We start from the raw sequence: 21,656 nt of genomic DNA on the forward strand, positions 1-21,656 counted from the left end.
GTGTATGAGTGTTTAAACACATTACAGCCAAATGCCTGCTTCTTTCTCCTCTCCTTTCCAACTTCATAGAAAACATGCACACCTCACCTGAGCTGCACCCTCATGCCATTTCATTCTGTATGAATGGATAAAATCAAGGAGGCATTAATGCAATAGCGATTCCCACAACAAAATGCTGCATGCAGCTGTATTGCAAGTGTCCAGTGGGAGGCCATTAGCATCCTACCTGGCTTACCTGTGGCAGTTTCTATAGAAACACCAGAGAGATGAGGGTGGAAGGTGTTTTGAGCTCACCTTTGAGCCTTGGTAAACAACAAGGAGTTCCCCTGTGAGTAAACTGCGATCCAGTCAATTTAGTCGGTCACCATGCTGTATTGGAGGCTGTTGGAGATAAGAGATTATCAGAGTATGCTTTGACAGAAGGCCATTTGACTTACAGAGAGATAAGAGCGTGCTAAATTGTGATACTTGGTTCCGGTAGGTTGCTGAGTTCGAAGCGGGAGATGTTCTTGAACACAGCTTCTCCCCGGAGGTCCTTTAGCATCCCCATTAACATCAACCTGCAGGGTGCTTGCAGGCGGCAGACACGGTAAGAGAGGGAAATCAACACGGCTTGGCAACTATACTCTTTAAACCACAGGGGTTCATTATGAAGACAAACACCGTCAAAGTTTCAGATTTCCAACTCAACTCCTTGGGTTTTGCAGCTTTCTGTAGAGTATGTGCTCGTTTACGCCTTTTACACTGTTTACTGTATGTCATGTGTGCATCTCTGCATGTGTGTGTGTGTGTGTGTGTGTGTATGGGGCAGACAAAAAGACCCCTCCCACCCAGCAGCTGTGGAGAAGCAGGTGTGGAGGAGGGGGGTGGATGGGCGTGGATTGGAGCGAGCTAAGGCCCAGATGCCAGTGTCCAGCGTTGGGGAGGACAGAGCCATCCTGCTGGGCTTCACCATGATGGCCTTCTCTGTGCTCATGTTCTTTGTGGTGGGAATCAGCATGGTCAAACCCTATGTGAACAGGTAGAGTGTCTGCTCAGAAAATGCACATGTGCACAAGGATGATATGTTACTCAAATTACTTTTAATGGTTCTAATATCACTATGTTTATGTGTGCTTCACTCAAATCGATGGAAAATAACGCAGCCAGTTTGGACGTTCACCCCTCAAAATAAATGTGTTAGATTATATCAGAAATACAGTTTAAACCCATTTAACTGTCAAATCCAGTAAAGTGAGTAAACTACCTCTTTAACTGCTTTACCCTCATCATTATTTAATGAGCGAGCCATTCAGCTGCTTATCACCCAGGAGACGATTTCATTGGCTGCAATTTATATTCAAATGTGTTTGATTATCCTTCATTTTTAAAACAATATCTTGTGCCATGTAGATCATCACACTCACTTAGACACACTAGGCAACTGTTTTTCTCTTTGTCCCTAAAATTGTAAGGAAAGGACAATTGGTGAACGTGGCTTTAGATTCAAAGCTTCATTTCACTGGAACAATTAGGGTTGGGAATCATGATATTTAACCACGATAATGATGGGATAACAATACAGGTGATTCTCCGATATATTGTAAGATGACGATGATACATCACAATATCTGTACCTGAGGAAGAATAAAATACCCTAGAAAAGGTTGGAAAAAAACATTCCAATAAGCAGGGATCAGTTGTGTTTTTCAGTGTTTTAAAATGCACAGCGGCTGCAACATGAACAAGACAGAGCCGATCAAGTTCAAATACCTAAAGGCAGGGAACAAACACACATCACAGAAACTCAAATGTGCATCCATGTAAATTAAGGTGCAAGCTAAAATACTGTTACTTGGGACAAGTGTATCAATAATGTGTCACAAGAGGAAGCAACACGATATTTCTATATTTTGATATTATGATATTTTGTTATTTTGTTCCACCCCTCTGAACCATTAATTTTTTATATCAGATCTATTATGACTACTTGTAACTTTAAGGCTTCTTTATTATCTTTGCTCAATGTACCTGGTAGTTGTTTTTTTAATTGCAATGCTTGAATAATATATTTGCTTTGTACAATTTTTTATACAATATAGACTTACATGTGCTGAATGTATGCATTTATGCTTCCATATACATACCGTATGTCGATATATATCCATTATTACCCATGCATTTCCAATTGTTATATCCTGAGAAAGGCATGTTCATCTCATGTTCTTATTTATCTGTTTATTTCAAGGATCCCCATGAAAATTAGATGGTTTTCCCTCAAGGGGTTATCCTTCAACCCTATAAAGCCTGAACTATGAAAGAATTGGCAGAAAATTCCCATTTTTTTTTTTTTTTTTAAATTGAACCCTTTATTTAGTCCTATAACAAAATATATATAAAGAAAAAAAATTCAAAAAATATGTTATTACACGACCTTTCTGGTGTATGATATATGATATGTACTTGAAGTGCCAATGGTATGGTCCAGGGTGAACAGGAGAAGTGTTCAAAGGTATACAACAGTATTTTGGTCAAGTATTGATTAAACTGAAAACAAAAAACGGAACTGAAAATGTGTATCATATATGATACATATGGCTTTATAGGGTTAATAAAAAGTTTTAAAAAGATACTGAACAATACTACTAAGATGCACAAATGCCTGCAATTTTCTCTGCCATATTAGAGACACTGTCATTCATGGATTCACTCCCACAACTGGCTCCCAGGTATCCTAGTTCACAAAGATCCTTCAACTTGCACATTATTTCTATTTCCCCAGTTGAGCTTGCTGGTTGTTGTTGTATTTTCTCCAGTAAATGGGAAGAGGAAGCTGGCTGTGTGCTGGTCCAGGCTGATATTCTGAAGGAGTGGGTGGACTGCAGAGGCGTGAGCACCGTGCCGTGCCTCAGGGTGATGGTTAACCTCACCGGCTCCCAGCAGAAAGCTCTCCTCCACTACGACGAGGAGTCGGTTCACCTCACCCCTGAGGTAGGGCTGTACAGTATGCAGTACGGCTGACACAGTGGTTCTCAGCTCCAGTCCTCCGGGCCCAGAGCGCTGCTGGTTTTCTATTTTGCAAGGTAGTTTTCATCCTGGTTGTCTAATCAGGGGCTAATTAGATGTGGGATGAGAAGTGAAGGCAATTAACTAGCTGGTAGGAGAGGAAACCAGCAGTGCTCTGGATCCTGAGGAAAAGGAATGAGAAGCACATCCTCAGTGCGCCAGATAACTGGAATTATAAGGAGATGCTTGCTTCCCTGTTGCTAGGGCTGAATAACATGGTCAAAAATCACACTGCAGTTATTTTGACAGCCGTTGCGATTGTGATATGATTCACAGTTTTAATAGGAATGATCATTTTTGCACCATACATCATTTTCACTGAAAGAAGACAAGGTGATTTTTGTTGGGAAACAAACATGTTTTCTTACATCCGTTACATCGGCTGAATACAATTTGTAGTCCAGGGATATCTTGCTAACACTGTAATACATCCTTTATAATACTTCATTTATAATGGTATTTTTTGTTACATTTTTCAGTTTTTCAGAATATTTTAATTGTTAAACTTGATGCTATGCCTGATGCTGCGCTTTCCCCTCACCTTCCTCCAGAGGAATTGTTTGAAACACTTTCCTGTACCATTGCAGCACGTACAGCTTGTGTAGGATAGGAGGGGCTCCTGCACTGGCTGTGCATGCCAAGTATTTTTCAGCAGGCTACAGTAGATAGAGTCAAATCAGAACCTCACTCCTCCTGCACTTCTACTCTGCTCTTATTGATTGTGATCAGCACAACCCTGAAAGGACCAAGTCTCTGCACATGCAATTTACTTGAAAATGACATTTTCCCCCCGCAGTGTTTCTACATACCCAAATGCCAAATGGACAGGAAGGAGTTGGAAGACGAAGTCCTGAAAGTGAAAAACAACATTAGCGCTCACCTGGGGGGGTCCTTGCCTTGTTTGGCTGATCCCACACGGCACCCCGGGGATGTTATCTTGAACAGGAAGTACACTCTGAGGAGCGCCCTGTTTGCGTTGCTGTGGCCCAGTCTGATGCTGGGCGGCGGGGCTCTGCTGGTGGGCCTTGTAAAGCTGACACAGTGCCTGGCCCACCTGTGCTCTGAGGTGTGTACTGAGGCTCTGGAGAGTGGGGGAACTTCCAGATACACCCACAGTAAATTATACAGACTCCTCAAGTCGGGCCCGCACTCCCCCTCACAGGACTCTGTGAACTGACCAATACATGTGCTGCCAAAAGCATGGCTGGCACAATCAGGCCAAAACTATGAATGTTCAAATTATGTAACAAAGATGTAATGTAACCTAGTCCAAGTCAAAGGATAATCTTGGCTGAAATCCTCTGGTGGAGGTTGTTCAGTAAGTCTGAGTTTTTTTTGTGTGTGTGTTTTTATGTGTTAGCACATTTTTATAATCGTGCCTTACCTGTTTTTTTTTTTCATGCAACTTTTGATAAAATGTCAAGCAAACAACCTTACACACACAAAAAGATTATTTAAAAGAAGTGACACTCAGACTTCACATAGAGAAATTATTTATTTAACAGTACAATGAATGTTTTTTGTCAGACATGGTCATATGAGGATGAGTAGTGAGTATTCTATGATATTTACAGATGAAAAGATAACTAACATGATTTTTTTTTTTTTTTTTTAAAAACATGCAGGATAGCCTCTCTCCCCTTATTGTGCTTACAGACTTTATCCACTTTGGGCAAGAGACCTTCACTTGGTGCTCTTCTCAGTCCACAGTACTCTGACGACAGCATCAAGTTCTTGTCCTTCATTCTACACATCACCTCTTTTTTTTAGTCATTCATATCATTTCAACAACTAGAAGCTGTCTACTGGGTTTGCAAGAGGATGTTGCACATTATGCATAATTCCACCTTTTCTCTCCTTTTTTGGTTAGCAGTTACATATATATGGGTATGCCTACATTTAGAATACAAAAATATATTACCTCTGTAGTTATTCAAGGAAAGCATTTGCACATGTAGTAGCAGTAGCAGTATCTGTGACCTTCATTGTGACATTGTTGTACCTCACACAAGTAACAAGGTCATTTTCATACATGAAATTCAAGTAAACCACATCAGGTCAAACAAAGGAGGATATTCAAGGACCTCATGCATAATGCAGTGTGAGAAAAAGGATAACTATAGCGAGTACAAAGGAAAAAAACAAGGTTGAGACAGTTCTTTTTTCATAGTATAGGTCTGGGGTCTAGTTTTCTCTTTTTGAATGGGTCCGGCCCACTGGTCTGTATCCTGTACAGAAACACATGCATTCAGTGGGACCGATTTCCTGAGCAATTCTGAAGTCCACACCCATGTCTAAAAACAACAACAAAAATATATCTTTAGAAGATAGTAATTTGTACTTTTGAACAGACTTGAGTATTCAGGAAACCGGCCCATGTTGTGTCATTTGGTAAAGCTGGGACATTTACTGACCACTTAACGTGTCTATGCGGCGAGCAAACTGCATGGACCATTATTCCACACATAAGGGCAACAATCATAGGAAGGAGGAGGGGAAAAGACACTTGAAGGTAAAACCACAAAATTCACTTTGATTACATTTCTCTCCCCGGATCAACTTTCATAATTTGGGGATTATACAGCAAACATAAGGAGGAAGAAAAAGCTATCTCATAAATGTTATACGCACTATGTCAACTTCAGATCTAGAACAAAGAGGCTGAAGCAAAACAGAACAACTTAAAACATATTTTTCAGATGGCTAGATGTTCCACAAAGGAAAAACAATGACGAAAGTTAATGCTCCAAAGGAAGAAAATCTGGTGATTAAGAAGTAAAAGGCAGGGTCAAAAGTTCTTTCTCACAGTTCTTTTTCAGAGTTGGGAAGAAATCGGTGATACTGTTACAGTGCATAATTGTGCATTTTTTTTTCTTCCATGTACTGTCTGTAAAAGTTTAAAGTTCTCTGACACCTCTAATGGCTATGACAGCACATTGAGGGAGACCGTGTATGTGTGTGTGTGTGTGTGTATGCATACACACACACATGCACACACAATATATGCATGTGTGTGTGTGTGTGTGTGTGTGTGTGTGGTAAGGGACAAGATTTTGCTATGTTCTGGTTTGTTTCCATTGTAGTCCAAGTGGTATTATGCAGGATGGAGGCTGAACACATTGGCCAAAATGTCTGGATTTAAAAAATCTTATATCAAGTATCAATGTTTGTGTATTGTGTGGAGAAACATTTGACTCAAGCAGGAGAAGAAACGGAAATGGAAAACTAAATGGAAGCCAGCAGCCAGCAGCTACACCGGAAAATACTGCATACCCGCAATATTGACCCTCAACCCCAAAGACTAAATTGTCGTCATGATGATAGTTGATAGTTTCCAAGATTGAGGGAGACTTTTCTCTCTTAATTCTGACATCAACCTAACATCTTTGCAGTGTACAGTACACATTAAGACCACAACTTTGCATAGTGTAACAGCACAGCATACAGTGAGAACATTGCACATCCTTTCCCCTGCACTCCTTACCATTCCAAAATGGAAAAAAATAATCAACTGAAGAACAAAGAGAATCAATTCAAAACATGTCATACAGCTGGCCACCCTCAAGCCTCAAAGGGTTTTCTCAAGTCCTTCTGTGTCCCAACTGTGTGGGATGGATGACAGACTTTTGTGCCTCAACATCTGACACAGAATAATACTGATAGACAAACAAAACAAAACAAACAAATACTGCAGAGATCAGTGCTATGAATACACACGGGATTGGAATAGTAGTGACTTTTTCTGTTCTTTTTCTTTTTTTAACAATAAGACTGCCGAGTAGTGGGGTTACACGTCTAGTACTTTGGCTCAGTAGAAAATAAAGACTTGAAAAGGAATAATAATAATAATATGTGCACAGTATGCATACAAGACCAAGAATATACTGCTGTACAAAATCTCAGATGTCAGGAATTTGTCATGACATGATCTCTAAACTGAGGGCAGACCATGTGTAGGTTATAAATAATGATCAATAGTCATCATTTCAGATGAAGCAAACATGCTTCAAACGTGTTAAATGCTAGTTTAGTGTTTCATCAACAGACATCCTGCTAGTAGTGACACACTGTCAGTCCTGTAATTAGAGTACTGATTGTTGCCAAAATGGTGGGGGGTAATCAGGATTTTGTGGGCGCCTGCCCAGCTGGACAACAGCATCCCTGCATTCTGCTTTGTCTCAGATGACGACCACCAGGCTGGCTGCACGTGCCGACATCAGGTAGTGGGGACAATGTAGTTATGATTTCTTTGTTCATAATGGGGAAAAAAAGCCAGCTACGTTCATAGTACACCATTTCATGTTGATGCCCCATTCCTCAATGCTGATGGGTTGAGATGTTAAAACAAAAAAGAAAGTGCCCATAGTTTGTACACATGAAGAAGGCCATTTTCGTCAAGGTCCACGATACTTGTCTCGCTCCAATGAAGAAGACTGATGAAATATAAATCCACCCTGCTCTCTTAGGTTCATAGTGCAGGGAGATGATATTCAAATGCCTGTAGAAACAGGAGCATTTAAGCATTAATGTCCCTGAAATAGCCTTCTCAGCACCCTTACTTTAGGGTGTGCTGGCAGGTGATGTTCAGAGTCACACACTGGCAGAAATAGTATTATCTAGGCCTTAGTGTGAATGGCAAAAATCACTCGCCCTCATCGCTTCTTAGTTCAAGGCGTGCAATGGTTGCCACTCTCCTTTGCTTGTCTCTTCTCCCATCTTCTGGGTGCTATTTCAGTTCATGGCATGCTGGCGGATTGTGTGGAAGATCCAGTCCATCTTGGTGGTCCAGCCGCCGTGGTGGGCATCGTTCATCTGCTTCATGAAGTAGTCAAGGGCTTCCTGCTCAGACTTGTCCAGGGCCAGGGTCTTTCGGATGTAAGCAATGTCATCGAACGACTGCAGCTCAGGCATCCCTGAGCCCAGCATCATGGAGAAGAGATTGATGAAAAGGTTGGCATGCTGCCGGATGGCCAAGTAGGCCTTGTAGCACATCTCCTGAAACCTGATGAGGGACAGAGGGAATACATGATAAGAGTGGGAAGAAGCTGGTGTAGAGGGTGGAGTGAGAGCTTCTACAAATTCAAGTTTAAGTTTATTCACAGTCCAAAATCACTGTTTACAGGTGCACTAATTTACAACAAACAGAACAGGAAAAAAAAAAAACCCTGACTTCAACATTCATAGTGAGTGAGAAAAAAACTGAATTATGGGAAAAAATTGGAAGAAATCTTGAGAAGAAATACAGACAGCAGGGGGCTTTCTGGACAGTCAGGTGTGCACAACAGGAGCCAACCAGGTGGGCATCAAGAAAACAAATCAATTAGCAATGTTTTTATGTATTTAAATATAAAATTATACAGGATTAAAAACAAATGTAAAATTTGGGAATCACAATTCTAAAATTTTGGTGTGTTTTAAAACTCCCTATTAATTATCATTTTATGGTAATTAAGTCATGTCAAGCGCACTTGTTACCTCTCAAACTCTCTTGTTTTGGTGCACTCCTGGGTTCCTTTACTAATAACGATCAAGAAGTCCTGCGTCAGCACGAACGGTACACGTTCTCTCTTGTACCCAAACTTCTTCTTTTTGTGATCAAGGAAATGGCCAAAGTCTATGTGGAACAGCTTTGAAAAGATAAAAAAAGATAGAAATTGAACAATTATGAGACACTAAATTCAAAAAGACTACCAAAATAGAAAAGATGTCCAAATATAATCTTTACCTGCCCATCGTCTTTGACCATAATGTTGCTATTGTGTCGGTCTCCTATGCCCAGAATAAAGGTGGCTACACAGTAGCCTGCACACGACCTTGTGAATAGATCTATGGCCTGGTCATACCTAAAAAATAAAATACATACAAAACACTTCAATCACACACAGTTTAACAACTGTATGATACCACGAATCCCTATTTGATAAATCTATTGCCTAGCCAGGGCAATATGGCTGAAAATAAGGTGGTATTGATTCTTATCATGATAAATAGAAAAATCACTATTTATGTCAAGTTCGAAGAGTTCATTTTGCTCCTGAATAAAAAGATAAATATATCACGCAGTCACCTTTCATTTAAAATACATATTTGTTACTGGAAAAAAATAAACAATAAAACAAACAGCAAGTGGGAGTGAAATTGTTTCTTAATCTCATTTTTCAACACTGTAACTATCTTTAACTGCAGTGCGAGTGCTATTGTTACACCATCAATTGTTATGATGGCAAAAATGAGATGACAATAAGGCCCAGGTTGAAAACCATTAAAGCTGAGAGAAACTCTGCTATGCTAATTATCAAAATGTTATTGAGTTGGTTTTACTTAAGAATCGCAGAAAATTTAATCAAAATAACTGTCGGTATCATTTTATCATTAAGCACGACTATATTCCCAAAAACCAATCAGAGAACAAAGTTGTAATGCATATTAAGTTATGCATAATATTCAGACTGAGGAAATCCATGTCAGCAATCCCATCAGTACTTTGCATATATAAAAGGTAATTTATAAATGATATTACCTAATTTAAAACTTAATTTATAAAAACACCTGTAGTGTAGCTGGCGAGGCTTTATAATTCTGCTCTAAACTACCACTACTGCCAGTACCAGAGAATATTATAACTGTTTGTTCCACTTACATCTCTCCCCTGTTCTTATCCTTGAGCCACTGGTGCAGTGTGTGGCTGTTGAACTGCAGCGCCCCCTTTAGGCCTCCTTTACACTGGATCTGCATGATGGTATGAGAGTTTCTTACCACCTCAATCAAACCCACACAGTCACCGATGGACAGGCAGCCATACGGCAGCATCCTGAAAATAAAAATAGTGAAGAAATACTTGGATGAATAAAGGGAACAAAGGTGAGATAGGTCTGCATTTGAACACGCATATAAACCAGAATCCAATTACACTGAACCGTGTATTTGATGTCTTTTATTTTACCTCGAGGTCAAACAAATATTGGTACCACATCCCATCATAGAAACCATTAGCAGAAGACGAAGCAGTCAAGCAGCCATAGAGGAGCAAGATTGCAAATTGAAATCACTGTGCACCGACTTCTCCAGATCCATCAAAGCATACAGTGGCACATGGAGCAGCTGACCTACATGGACTCTCTGTGTACCTCATTCTAACTACACCACTCACCCATAGTAGTAATGGACTTCGTATATAATGAATTGGGGTAGGTGGCAGAGGTTGTAGCTAATCTACATTCAGGCATGGAGTACAGAACATGGAGGGTATTCAGTGCCTGTCCATGTCTACCTGCATCCTTGTTGTCATGGTAAAGAGCGGTGCCTACCTGAGATCAAGCCCCTGGTTCTGCCAGATGTTCTCCATTATCCTAATGATCTGCAGCGTCAGCATGTCCTGCCTCAGATCTGGAGAGGGAGGGTAAGGGAGGCAGAAATGAGATGAGCAGAGTGGATGAGTGCGAGGCGAATATAAGCTGTTTAGCAACTCTTTGATCAACTCCATGATGCATTATGGAACATGGCTGTCAAAGTTAGTTTGGTCATACATGGGGCTGCAATAGAGTGCAATTCAAATAACACGACTTGTTCTTGTCTGTGTACTGTGTAAAGTGCACAGATGAGGTTGTGTTTGCATTTGGATGCCATATGCCTTGCAGGCTGGCTCAGGCTGTGAATTATGCTGCATGTTCAACAACAGCATATTCAAGTGTGTGTGTGTGCAGAGGGAAAGAGATAGAGAAACACATGGAAAGATAAACAGAGAGACAGAATGAGGGAGATAAATAGAAAGGTAAAAGACAGGCAGAGCTTACCATCTCCATTTTTAAAGATGATCTCATTACTCTGGAAGAGAAGTTCTGACATCATATCTGGGTTCTCCCAGTTGAGCCACAGCGGTCGCTTGGCTGATGACATCATCCTACATTCCTCCAGGCTGACACAAACAGTACATGGATATCATAAGGAACACACACACACACACACACACACACACAAAAACAACAGATAAAAGGAAGACAGTGAAACAATGAACCCTGAGAAATGATGGAACATTGTATTTACAAAACCCTATAAATTTCAAAAACATGAATAAACATGGGACCTAACCCATCTTTATGGCTGTTAATTCAAAATAACACACACACACACACACACACACACACACACTTAACCCAGCTATGTGATGTTGGGTTAAAAACAATCTGATTGTAAAAAGGGGCTGTTCCTTGCAGCAATAAATACACTTTTTCCCCATTAGATAAGCTTTGTTCAAAAACACAGCATAGTTGTTTTCATGTTATATGGGTGCTATATGTTAACCATTTGTGAAAAGCAACTTCAGAAAAAAAGGAAAAAGACATTTAACTGTATTATTGGTTGCCCATTTATGATGAGAAAGGGAACGAGTTAGGTAAGAGTGGCTGCTAACGTACCGGAGGTTGCCCAGCTGATGTGCTGGATTCAGAGGAGAGGTGAAACTTTGTAGTGCATCCATGTAGTCAGGCCTTCTCATCTGCTCAACCAGAAACTTCATTTGAACCTAAAGGAGACAAAAGACTGGATCTGTTAATAATACACTGGTAATACACAGCCTGAGGATTTCTGAGCCTTTCATAGTAACGACGCTGCATCAAAGGGAGCTTTCAGGTGATGTAATACACCCTCTGGTGGCCATGCTGGAGGTCCACATCTCTTAGCAACAACATCTGAAAACAGTCAATGACATTTTGAAACTTATGACCTGAGCTCTGAACAGTGCTGAGTGGACAAGGTTATTCTGTGTGCTGTTTTTGGCTGGCCACTTGTCATTTCATCTGACACAGCTGATCAACTTTGTGTTTGAAGTCAGCTTTTTAGCCATCTGTGGCTCCTGCTTAGGTCACTGGTAACACACCTGATATACACAGTACAATAGCTAATCCTTAGGTGGTAGTACATGGCAAGGTTAATGCTTGTTGCTTTGCTAACATGAGTAACATGAGCTAAGCAAATTCAAAACTCAGCTGGTTCTGAGGAGGAGATGTACGCCTCAACCAGGAGAACCTTGTTCTGTGGTTCTCAGCTAAAAAAAAAACAGTGTACATTAAAGATAAAGGTAGGCATGACCAAAAAAATACAGTATGGCAGCGTACGGAGTAACCACTTTATTTTATTGGCTAACCCACAAAAATGATGCTTCCTTGTTTCAATCTACATAGCCTAAATTGATTTTGGTTAGGTTAAGTGAGCTGACACTAAAGACAAAATTGTTTACTATGTCAAGTTAATTTTTTTTAAGCAAAACTACATGTTATTAGACTTTTTTTTTTTACCTTTGGCTATATTATCAGTGAATAAATCAGTGCAGGTTTCCAGATCAATCATCCAGATAATGGTATATCTACAAGTAATAAAAGCAACTGGGCCAATCTTGAAGATGTTTTGCACTCATCCGAGAAGCTTCCTCAATGCATGGATTCAAGTATCTATTACACACGTCTCTTTTTCTGGTCCTAGTGTATACATTATCATTAGTGGGCCTCCACTCCCCCAAACAGACCTCCAAGACAGTACCAGCTGTGGTTATTGCTCGATTTCTATCCTAATTTAAAAGGATCTACATCAAGCTGTGCCCCTTGTAAGGCATAAGTTAAAAGTTCCATTTGGCCATTTGCTGTAACTCAGTGGATCACAAGCAACAGCTGGCAGCAGTCTGGTTACCTTCTGTGCCTCATCCTTTTTCTCCTGCTTTAGGAGGTCGGTGAGATTGATGAGCTTCTCCATGGCCTCCACCTGTCTGCTCAGGTGCTTCAGGTACATGCCACAAGCCCGGCAGTAGGACTCCAGCAGCAGGCCAAACCGCTGGCTCACTGTCTTATTGTGCATCTCAGACCTGCAGACATTGAGGAAAGAAATGGAGAGCTGTGAACAATCTGCTTGCATCCTGATGGAAAAGGTATGAGCCTCCATACAGACAACATATAGTAATTTAAATCAATAGAGAAAGGAAGAACTCCAAAATTGAATGATGCCTCAGAGTACTTTGTGCTTTAGGCTGAGCCTGTAACACTGAGGAGTGCACTTACCTCCTGTTTGCTTAACACATGCACAGTATTCTTAAATATTGACCGTGATCAGCTTTTTCCATGTAACTTAAATTCAACAGGTATAGCAGGATCTGAGACCAGACAGTCGGGTGACATTAAAGAAATCACATAACCTTTCAACTCGCATACAAACGACTCCATTTGTCTGGGAGACCTTTTAAAATCAACTCACTTTAAATGCCAGAAGAAGAAGTGTCCTATCCTCTGATTGGTCAATGCCTTTTTCAGCAGGAACCGTGCAAGTGGGTTATCAAGGTACTGCTCATATTTCAGAACCTGAGCACAGAAAAAAGGATGACACCACAGTCTGTTTACATACACACATGGCAACATCATGGAAACATTTCTATGCCCCTAAATACTGCAAAGTATCAAGCTGAGGGCTCAGTGTTTAATGACCTTAACAGATTGACATGCCATGAACAGCTGGCTTCATACTACCCGTTTCATACATATTTACAGGACAGCCAGCACATTAATGAAGATGCACCACACCTGAACCAGTTGAATGAGGTATTGCGAGAGTCTGTCATCGGTTAGGTATTTCTCAAGGCACTTCACGGCAAACTCTCTGATCATAGGATCAGGGAAGTTGCAATCCAGTAACTCCATTGCTTGTTCTGGCTTAATAGCTGGCCAGTCCTTCAGAAGGCAATACATCTAGAGAGAGTGGACAGAAAGGTGTTCAGTGCAAGCAGATAGTTAAAAAATACCTACATCTATATCTATATCTATATACACACATACACCCCTATATATGGGTGTGTGTGTGTGTGTGTGTGTGTGTGTGTGTGTGTGTACACTTTTCTTTTAGCATACTTGCAATTTTATAAAATCCTAGAATGCATAAAAAAGTTGCGTTATACTGCACCATCTGCATAAAATCTGTTGAGTTGCATCAATGTAACAAAAAGGCCCACTGCATATCCGTTTGCCCATGTGTTGTCCTTCAAAATAAGGCTGTGTCAGCAGCAGAAACCTGATCTTGGCTTACCTGTGCAACCTCATCTCTGGAGTTCCATTTCACAGCCAAAAGGATCTTGGGGAGGATCTCGGGCATACTGACACATTGATGCCTAAAACAGATTGGAGAGAGGTTATGTTTTTTTAGTGTTTTGTTTTTTTTAAATGTCAGATTACTTATATATGCAATTACTTTGTAACATGTTGTAACATGTCCTTGTTTGGGTAAAGGATTGTTTAAACCCATTGTTAACTCAATCTACCCTTCATAAATCCGAAATGAAATATAACAGTACATGTGTATCAGCATCAGACACATTACCTGTGCCTCCATAGGAAGTCTTTTTCCTGCTCAGTGATTTCAGACAGCGGGTCTCTGTTACATACCAGACGTAGTTGTTCACTGTCACTGTCTGTCAGGGGGTTGTCACGTGCCAGCCTGTTGCTCTTTTATACCATGTAACACAATAAAAAAAAATGTACTGAAACAGTTGAGAATGTAATTCAAGATTCAGACAGCTGCAGCTGCATTGCATGGTGCATTTACAGAGACGTGCACACACACACACACACACACACACACACACACACACACACACACACACACACACACACACACACATACACACACACAACACATACACACAAAACACTTGTACGAATGTCACTGACTCATGTTTTTGTACAATGTTTTGTTAAATTTTATTATTTTTCTCTATCAGTTAAAAGGTAAGTGGAAGCCACCTGTTTACATGCAAGTGATAAGTTGTTTTCTGTGTTTATAACTGGTGACTGCGATGATCAAATTTTGGATTTGTGTAGTGAAGCATCCATTGTTTTCGTCAATTAGCCCACCTGGTACGTGACCACTATCTGCTGACTGGGGGTCTACTGATTATTGCGCACAACAGTTGTTTGTAAACAGTTACAACTGCCAAAACTATAAAGTGTAACAGGCCGAAATAAAGCCAGTAACTAAAACAGATGCAAAACTTAAATATGGACTAATTTTCGCAGGCCTAGTATATAGTTAGTCTCTGCGTTTTTTTGTTTTTTTGTTTGTTTGTTTGTTTGTTTTGGTTATATTAATTCTACTCATAACAAGAAGGCGCTGATAACCAGAAATGCCGTTTCTCCATAATTCATCTATCAGTAACACACATCTATGTGCCTGTAATGTGTGAATGAATATTACGTACAAACATACATCACAACCAAATCTGATCTGGCTTTTCAAAACTAAGATTCAACTACAGGGTCCTTTTTTATAGACTACTTGGCAATCAGAAAATCCATTAGCAGTCTGGAAACATGTTTTTGGACACTGAAAAAAATCAATAAAACACAACGGCATATGATGCAAGATTTTGCGACCTATTTTAATTACCAATGTATAATGTCAGGCTACCATACGGATTTGCTGGAATTATGAGACAAGCAGCACAGTTGCGTTTCTGGTTAAAACAGTGTACATTAAAGATAAATGTTCCGCCTTTCTGATGAAGACTGAATTGTCAACCAGGGTGGCAGTGGTTGGTTTATTCTAAAATGATTAACATAAGGTCTTCCCATAGGAGTAAATCTGAAACATACCAATTGACACGATTAAGTGACTATGTTTATGTGATGATGAAGTCTGCATAAAACTAAAACCACCTGTCATAATGAATCTACCCATAATAATACACATAAAACCAGTGCACAAATGCTTGTTGGCTTACCAAACCGCTGTGGCAGTAATTAAAGCCAAGCTCTCTGGATATATTCCAGTTTGCATGCTCCTCAATGGTGGTCATATCAGGGAATTTGACAGGGGAACTGAAATGGTCAAACTCCAGCTCCAAACAAGGGGTTTCCTGTGTGTTTCAAAAGCAAAGAAAAGGAAAAAGGTCATTCATGGTGCTTACAAACAAAGGCACCTTTGGAGAGGACGATGGGTCAATGAGTAATTAATTAAGTGGGATAAGAAGCTTGGTTGCTTAAATCAAGGCAGCTTATGCCCAGCGCTGAAAGTTTGCGGGTTGTCACCAGCTCTGCAGAACTAGGTCATGAGGCTTAATGATCAGGAGACGACCCATGCATAATACACATTTGAATAAAAAGGGAAATACTGAGAAAACATGGCGGTGTGTATATATTTCATTCTTTTTTATGTTACTGACGCTACGATTGATGTGACAATTCTGTGTTTTTGACATTCAATATATTTAGCTCTGCCTAGCAGCATGTCTAAAGTCAGTTTGTGTGTGGTTGGTCCCTAAAAATTTCAAACATAATTATTGTGTGTGTGTGTGTGTGTGTGTCATTCAGAAACACAGCTCATAAAACATTATGACCGTGTTCACTGTATCAATGTCAGTTAAGGTCACCCAAAAATAACTTTACCACACAAGAGGTTCCAGCATCTAATCACAAACAAATAAGTTTTGCAAAAACACTTTTGCTACTTCAAAAGGAGACCAGAAACCACAGGTTGTCTGGGTTCCTGGCAAAAAATAATCCAACAGGAGAAAGCAGATAAATACAATGTCTGGTTGTAATTTAAACCTCACCATCACATTAATATTTGGAAAAAAGAACTGGAATCACAAAACAATGGGTGAGTCATTTTGTTTGTTTGTTTGTTTTGTTTTGTTTTGTTCACCTTGTTAGGGTTAGAGCCTGTGACGCCGATAGGATTGAGGAGATCCTCCAAGCCATGGGGAACGGGCCATAGGTTAAGAGCCATCTTCCCTGCCACGAGTGTGTGGGTATAGTCAAACAGGTTGACGTTGCCCCATGCTAGAGGACAGTGCTCCTAAAATGTAAACACAAGTAAGATGCTGCATGTTAAAATGATTATACAGATAAAAACAACAGCTCTGGGCTACAGAATGGACAGGTACAAAGCTAAACACATGAAAGTTGTCTATTTCCCACGCTTACATTCATCTAATTTGTCGACCTTTTTGATTTAATCAAACACAACAAAAACAACAGGAAAAAATATCTTCACAAAATCAATTTTCAATCAATGTTCCAACAGAAATTACAGCATTTTCAGCACTATTAAAAGAAGACTGCTCTGCTCACCTCTTTTGCTCCCTTCCTGCCTTTCACAGAGCAGATGGAGAGGCAGAGCCGGGCAGCACGGGGGATGTCTGGAATGTACATGTCGTAGCTCAGCCACTCGTTCCACCTGGAAGGAACAGAGACGAAAACATTTCCAAAATCAAAACACTGCAGCTGAGCAAGGCGAGAGCTACCTGAGAGCAACACCATCTGATGGACTCCCAGTTGTGTACTACCTGGGGTTTGAGCACGGCACGCGCTGAGTGTTTACATTGTCACACAGCTGCTCCCCTCCATGGTATATCCCTGTCCTGACGTAGATCTAGAACAGCAACAAGGACAATACAATTCTACAGTTATCTATCTTATGAGAAAGATCTCTCTCACTTCATTTCTGACTGGATGAAGTGAAGGACAATATAAAATATCTTCCAGTATCCCAAAGCTTACTAAAGATAAGCATGCCTTTTAACAGTGAGATGTTGGTCAGCATCTAAATATAAACTGAGGAATCTCTGTCTGTCTGTATGTATGCCTGTCCTTCGATTTTCTCTGCAATCGTTCATTCAATCGACTTCACACTGGACTGGGCAATGTGACAATGACATACCTCATTGTCACATTGCCCAGTGCTGAGCAACATACACAAAGTATCACATTATATCTAACTGAAAACCTCGACAGATATTGTGATAGTATTGTAATTACGAATATTGGTGTGTTCATAAGATATTTTTGATAAACAATTAATGGTCATATGTATATGATGACCAATCAGGTAGAGGCAAATGCCAGAATAACTAGAATAGCCTGATAAATTCAGAAAATCAACCCAGATGATACCTACTCTTAAATATAATCACCCAGCCTTACTTGCACCATCCCAAGTGGTGGACAGTGGAGACCAGAGAATCTCTACAAAAAGCAAGGTAAGGCAGTCATGGGACCAAATTGGTAGATTTGTACCTTGTCAATGTCTCTGATGTTTACATTGACATAGGTGGCACACAGTATCCTGATCCTCAGCGTTCCATTGATTGTCCACAAAGGCTTGGTGGCCGTTTCCCCGTTCATGTATGGCGTTGCTGTGGAGATTCGTCGTGCATATGATGGCATGGTGAAGTTGTCCATAGGCAGCTGGGAATACAGGCTGTCTTTTGCCATTAGCATCAAGTTGGGCATACGGCCCAGCATGATACAGCTACGCACGTACTGTTGGGCAAAAACAGAAGGCTATTATTAGTGCCATCTTTACGTCGTTCATACCATTTGTAGATTATCACTGTGTAGCTTTGCTACAATTATGAGTTAGCTACTACTGAAAATACCCTGCCATTTGTGTTTATATGACATGATGTGTCTGTAGTCAAGTCTCACAGCAGCACATTTTACAGGTGCACATTTCGTAACGACACAATTCATGTCAAAATGATGAATGCTCGGCTGCTTTGGATTGGATGTTGAGTTGATCTGAAGTGGATTCTCTTTCACACTAAGTAGCATCAGCTGCAGCTAGCCCGAGATTAGATTAGATTACCTTATACTGACTCAGAGGGTATTTCTCCAGCAAGTACTCGTCGCAGCCGCACACCTTGAGGATGTACTTGCCCTGGTACTCCTGCACACACATCTTTAGCTGCTCATGGGACAGCAGCATGCTACGCGTCTTCTTTCTGATGGCTTCAGCAATCACCTGCTCTGGCACCCAGTCATGGTTGATCTTTAGGGTGTACTTCTGTTTGTCATTGCTCGGTGACACTATTACCCATATCACCACAATTATTTGACCTGAAAGAAAGAATTTAATTAAATATCTAATCTAACATATGCTATTGTTTTATGCTAAGTGAGCAAACAGAAAATGACGACATGTTACTGTTTGAGAATGTACTTTTTGCATTTTGACATTCATAACATATGGCCTGGATAAGGAACCCAGATCGACATTACTTACCCTTATCTAGCTTATTGAAGATGTGCTTGGGAAGTTCTGCTGAGGATTCTACGTTGGGAGGATAGACGTACAAGGCTCTACTGTGGGGTCCGTTAGTGTCTCTAAGGTCTACAGCCTCTTTGCAAACATTCAAAATGTTCCTTCTGAAGTCCTGGACTTCTGGGTCTTTCACCAGATCAAACTCACATATTGGCATCCCAATAGCAAAACCTGCACAAACAAAGAAAAAGAAAATAATTTAATGGAAATTAACTTTATGGTCGTGTATTCATGATTATCATTAGAAAAATGAGTTCAAGATGCATTTCACAACATCTGGTTGTGAAAATCAGCATCTGCCATGCCACACTATAATGCAAGCCAAGAATAATGTTTTAATTGTTTTCACTTGGGAAGACATTCCATAGACAACCCTTGGTACAAAACTAGCTTCTGGAGGAGTAGACTGAGGCAAGATCCGTACCAATCTCTCTGTTGAGAATTTTCTCCTCTCTGTTGCCCACTGGCTCAATGACTTTGAGGAAAGCTTGAAAGAGCCTGAGGTCACAGAGCCTCCTGGTCTCATCATAAAACTCCTCCCTTTCTGCCTCCTGGGTGACACTGACAAAGATGTAGGAGGTCTCCTCTTGCAGCAGATGGTGAAGAGGGTACTTCCTGGCCTCTTTGAACAGTTCATGTTTGACTGTGATCAGCGTGGCCTCCCTGAGGCACTCCAATGTGAGAATCATGCCATTTGGCAGAAGGCAGTCCACCAGGATGCTGGGGGGCATCAAGTGCATACCCCATAGTTCTCCAGAGGATGGCCTGGGAGGCATGGTTGTGCCAGCAGTCCGCTCTTTTCAATGTCTGGTAATTATAAGGTGAGCAATGTCAACCTAGTGAAAGAGAGAGAGAGAGAAAATGATATTAGAGCCACTGACCCTTTTAGAATATTTCCAAATGCTTGTGGTAAACATTTCGCTGGAGTGACAGTAGAGTAGCAGTGACAGCATGAAAAGATACTAAATATACATGTCAAGGGGAAACTCTATACAACATGGGATGTCAAGCATTTCATCAAAACATGATATAGCTGAATTAAAGAAAAAGCTCTACTTGACTTGACAGAAGAGGACAGTGATACATGAGTGTACTGTGAAAAGAAACTGTGTTTGGCCTCTGTTAATACATGTATCTAGCAACATCAATTTTGATTCAGTTTGACTGGTTGTAGCAACAAGTTACTAATTTAGTGTGTTCACGATTCATCTAAATATTATTACTAATCAGCTCTTTCCTGATTAGACGTTATCATATTCATTCCAACACAGCTCGCCTTATGTTAACACAGATGTCATCACATCAAAGATAGAAAATGTCAACAACTCCGGTTTTACTACATTGGTGCTAAAAGTAACAGATACTGACATTTCTTCATAGCGAGCGACAAGAAGCGGGGTGTCAACTAGGAATACAGATGTCGAGTAATATGGCTTGTAAACAAGCATGTAAACAAACCAGCTAAGGTTAGCTAACGAGCATTATCATCATTAAGTAAAGCTAACAATGCTAACGTTAGCTTTAGCCCAGGCTTGCCAGTCACCTCGTCTAAATTGGGCTGTGCTGCCTGCCGCTGGGTGGGTTATGCTAGGTGTTATTCCGGAGCTAGCTAACTTGGTTAGCCAAATTTACTTAACGAGTCAATTTGATTTGCACTATCAAGAGTTTGCCTCGCACTTGGTTCACTACAATAAATGGGGTGAAAATTAACTCAGTGGTTAGTGTCAACGGTGTCGTTATAAATAACACAGTTCATGACCCAAACACGAAACGACTGATATGAAAGTCCCTCTAGCAGAGAGCTAGATAGCTGGCCGGTTAGCAGCGACACTAACGTTAGTCGGTTAGCACTAGCATTAGCCTCGGCTAGCTGAGTAAATCCCACTCGTACCCGTTCTTAACGTCTCGGCCAGGCGCTGCTAGCTCCCTACTCCATCCAAGCAGCGGTCGTCCGAAGTCGAGGCAGCCCAGTTTTTCAAGACAGATGCACCTAGCTATCGGCGTTGCTGTTAATATATCGTGGATGCGTACGCCTGTAACACTCCATGATGTTATTCATCGTGCCGTACCGAAATAAACTGCACAATTTGGTAGCACGCTAGCTCCTGACGGCTAGCTCGCTCGAAGCTGGCTAGCAGGCTCATCCTCATGGACCGCCCTCCCACACAAGTCGGTGTGTGTGGGGAAAGCAGTTTGTCATGAGACAAGATGAGAGGAATGCACGGGAAACGGCTTGTTCACGGTGATGAATGAGACGAGAGAGGAGAATAAAATGCTTCCAAAGAAATGCCACCAAACATCACATGAGGAAAACAGTTGCAAAAGATGCTTTCTATTTGTAGCTACAGACAGTCATGTGCTAAGCCTTTAAGCGAAATTCTCTCTCCAGCATGCATGAGTGTGACAGCTGGCCCGGAGAGGAAATGTGGAGGAAAATGAAATATTTCTGCTGGATATATGAGGGCATTCATTCATGTCTTTCCAGATTCCGTTTCATTTAGAAATATGATAGGAAGAAAATCGTCTATTGCAGCTGC

General features: G+C 40.8%; 2 protein-coding genes and 1 long non-coding RNA gene across 3 annotated transcripts; 2 read left to right on the top strand and 1 right to left on the bottom strand.

Moving 5' to 3' along the window:
- The first annotated feature begins 503 nt into the window (after window positions 1–503).
- Window positions 504–4,222, top strand: kcnmb3 (potassium calcium-activated channel subfamily M regulatory beta subunit 3). Its single transcript, XM_030073997.1, has 4 exons — window positions 504–589; window positions 812–1,021; window positions 2,796–2,970; window positions 3,842–4,222. Exons 1-4 carry the CDS (start codon window positions 504–506, stop codon window positions 4,220–4,222), a joined length of 852 nt encoding a protein of 283 aa, XP_029929857.1.
- Window positions 4,223–6,781: 2,559 nt separating this feature from the next.
- LOC115374664 (phosphatidylinositol 4,5-bisphosphate 3-kinase catalytic subunit alpha isoform) lies at window positions 6,782–21,325 on the bottom strand. Its single transcript, XM_030073687.1, has 21 exons — window positions 21,011–21,325; window positions 19,544–19,955; window positions 19,081–19,290; window positions 18,664–18,914; window positions 18,093–18,338; window positions 17,363–17,448; window positions 17,148–17,253; window positions 16,720–16,872; window positions 15,797–15,931; window positions 14,398–14,522; window positions 14,107–14,188; window positions 13,608–13,772; window positions 13,285–13,388; window positions 12,727–12,898; window positions 11,460–11,566; window positions 10,839–10,960; window positions 10,353–10,431; window positions 9,686–9,856; window positions 8,771–8,888; window positions 8,521–8,672; window positions 6,782–8,047 (listed from the first exon to the last, which is right to left on the bottom strand). Exons 2-21 carry the CDS (start codon window positions 19,893–19,895, stop codon window positions 7,777–7,779), a joined length of 3,207 nt encoding a protein of 1,068 aa, XP_029929547.1. The 5' UTR covers window positions 19,896–19,955; window positions 21,011–21,325; the 3' UTR covers window positions 6,782–7,776.
- On the top strand, window positions 16,774–17,592 carry LOC115374665 (uncharacterized). Its single transcript, XR_003929637.1, has 2 exons — window positions 16,774–16,889; window positions 17,177–17,592. It is a non-coding gene; the product is annotated as an uncharacterized LOC115374665 (long non-coding RNA).
- Window positions 21,326–21,656: the final 331 nt, after the last annotated feature.

The sequence above is a fragment of the Myripristis murdjan genome, chromosome 17 (assembly GCF_902150065.1).
Source record: "Myripristis murdjan chromosome 17, fMyrMur1.1, whole genome shotgun sequence".
Lineage (NCBI taxonomy): Eukaryota > Metazoa > Chordata > Actinopteri > Holocentriformes > Holocentridae > Myripristis > Myripristis murdjan.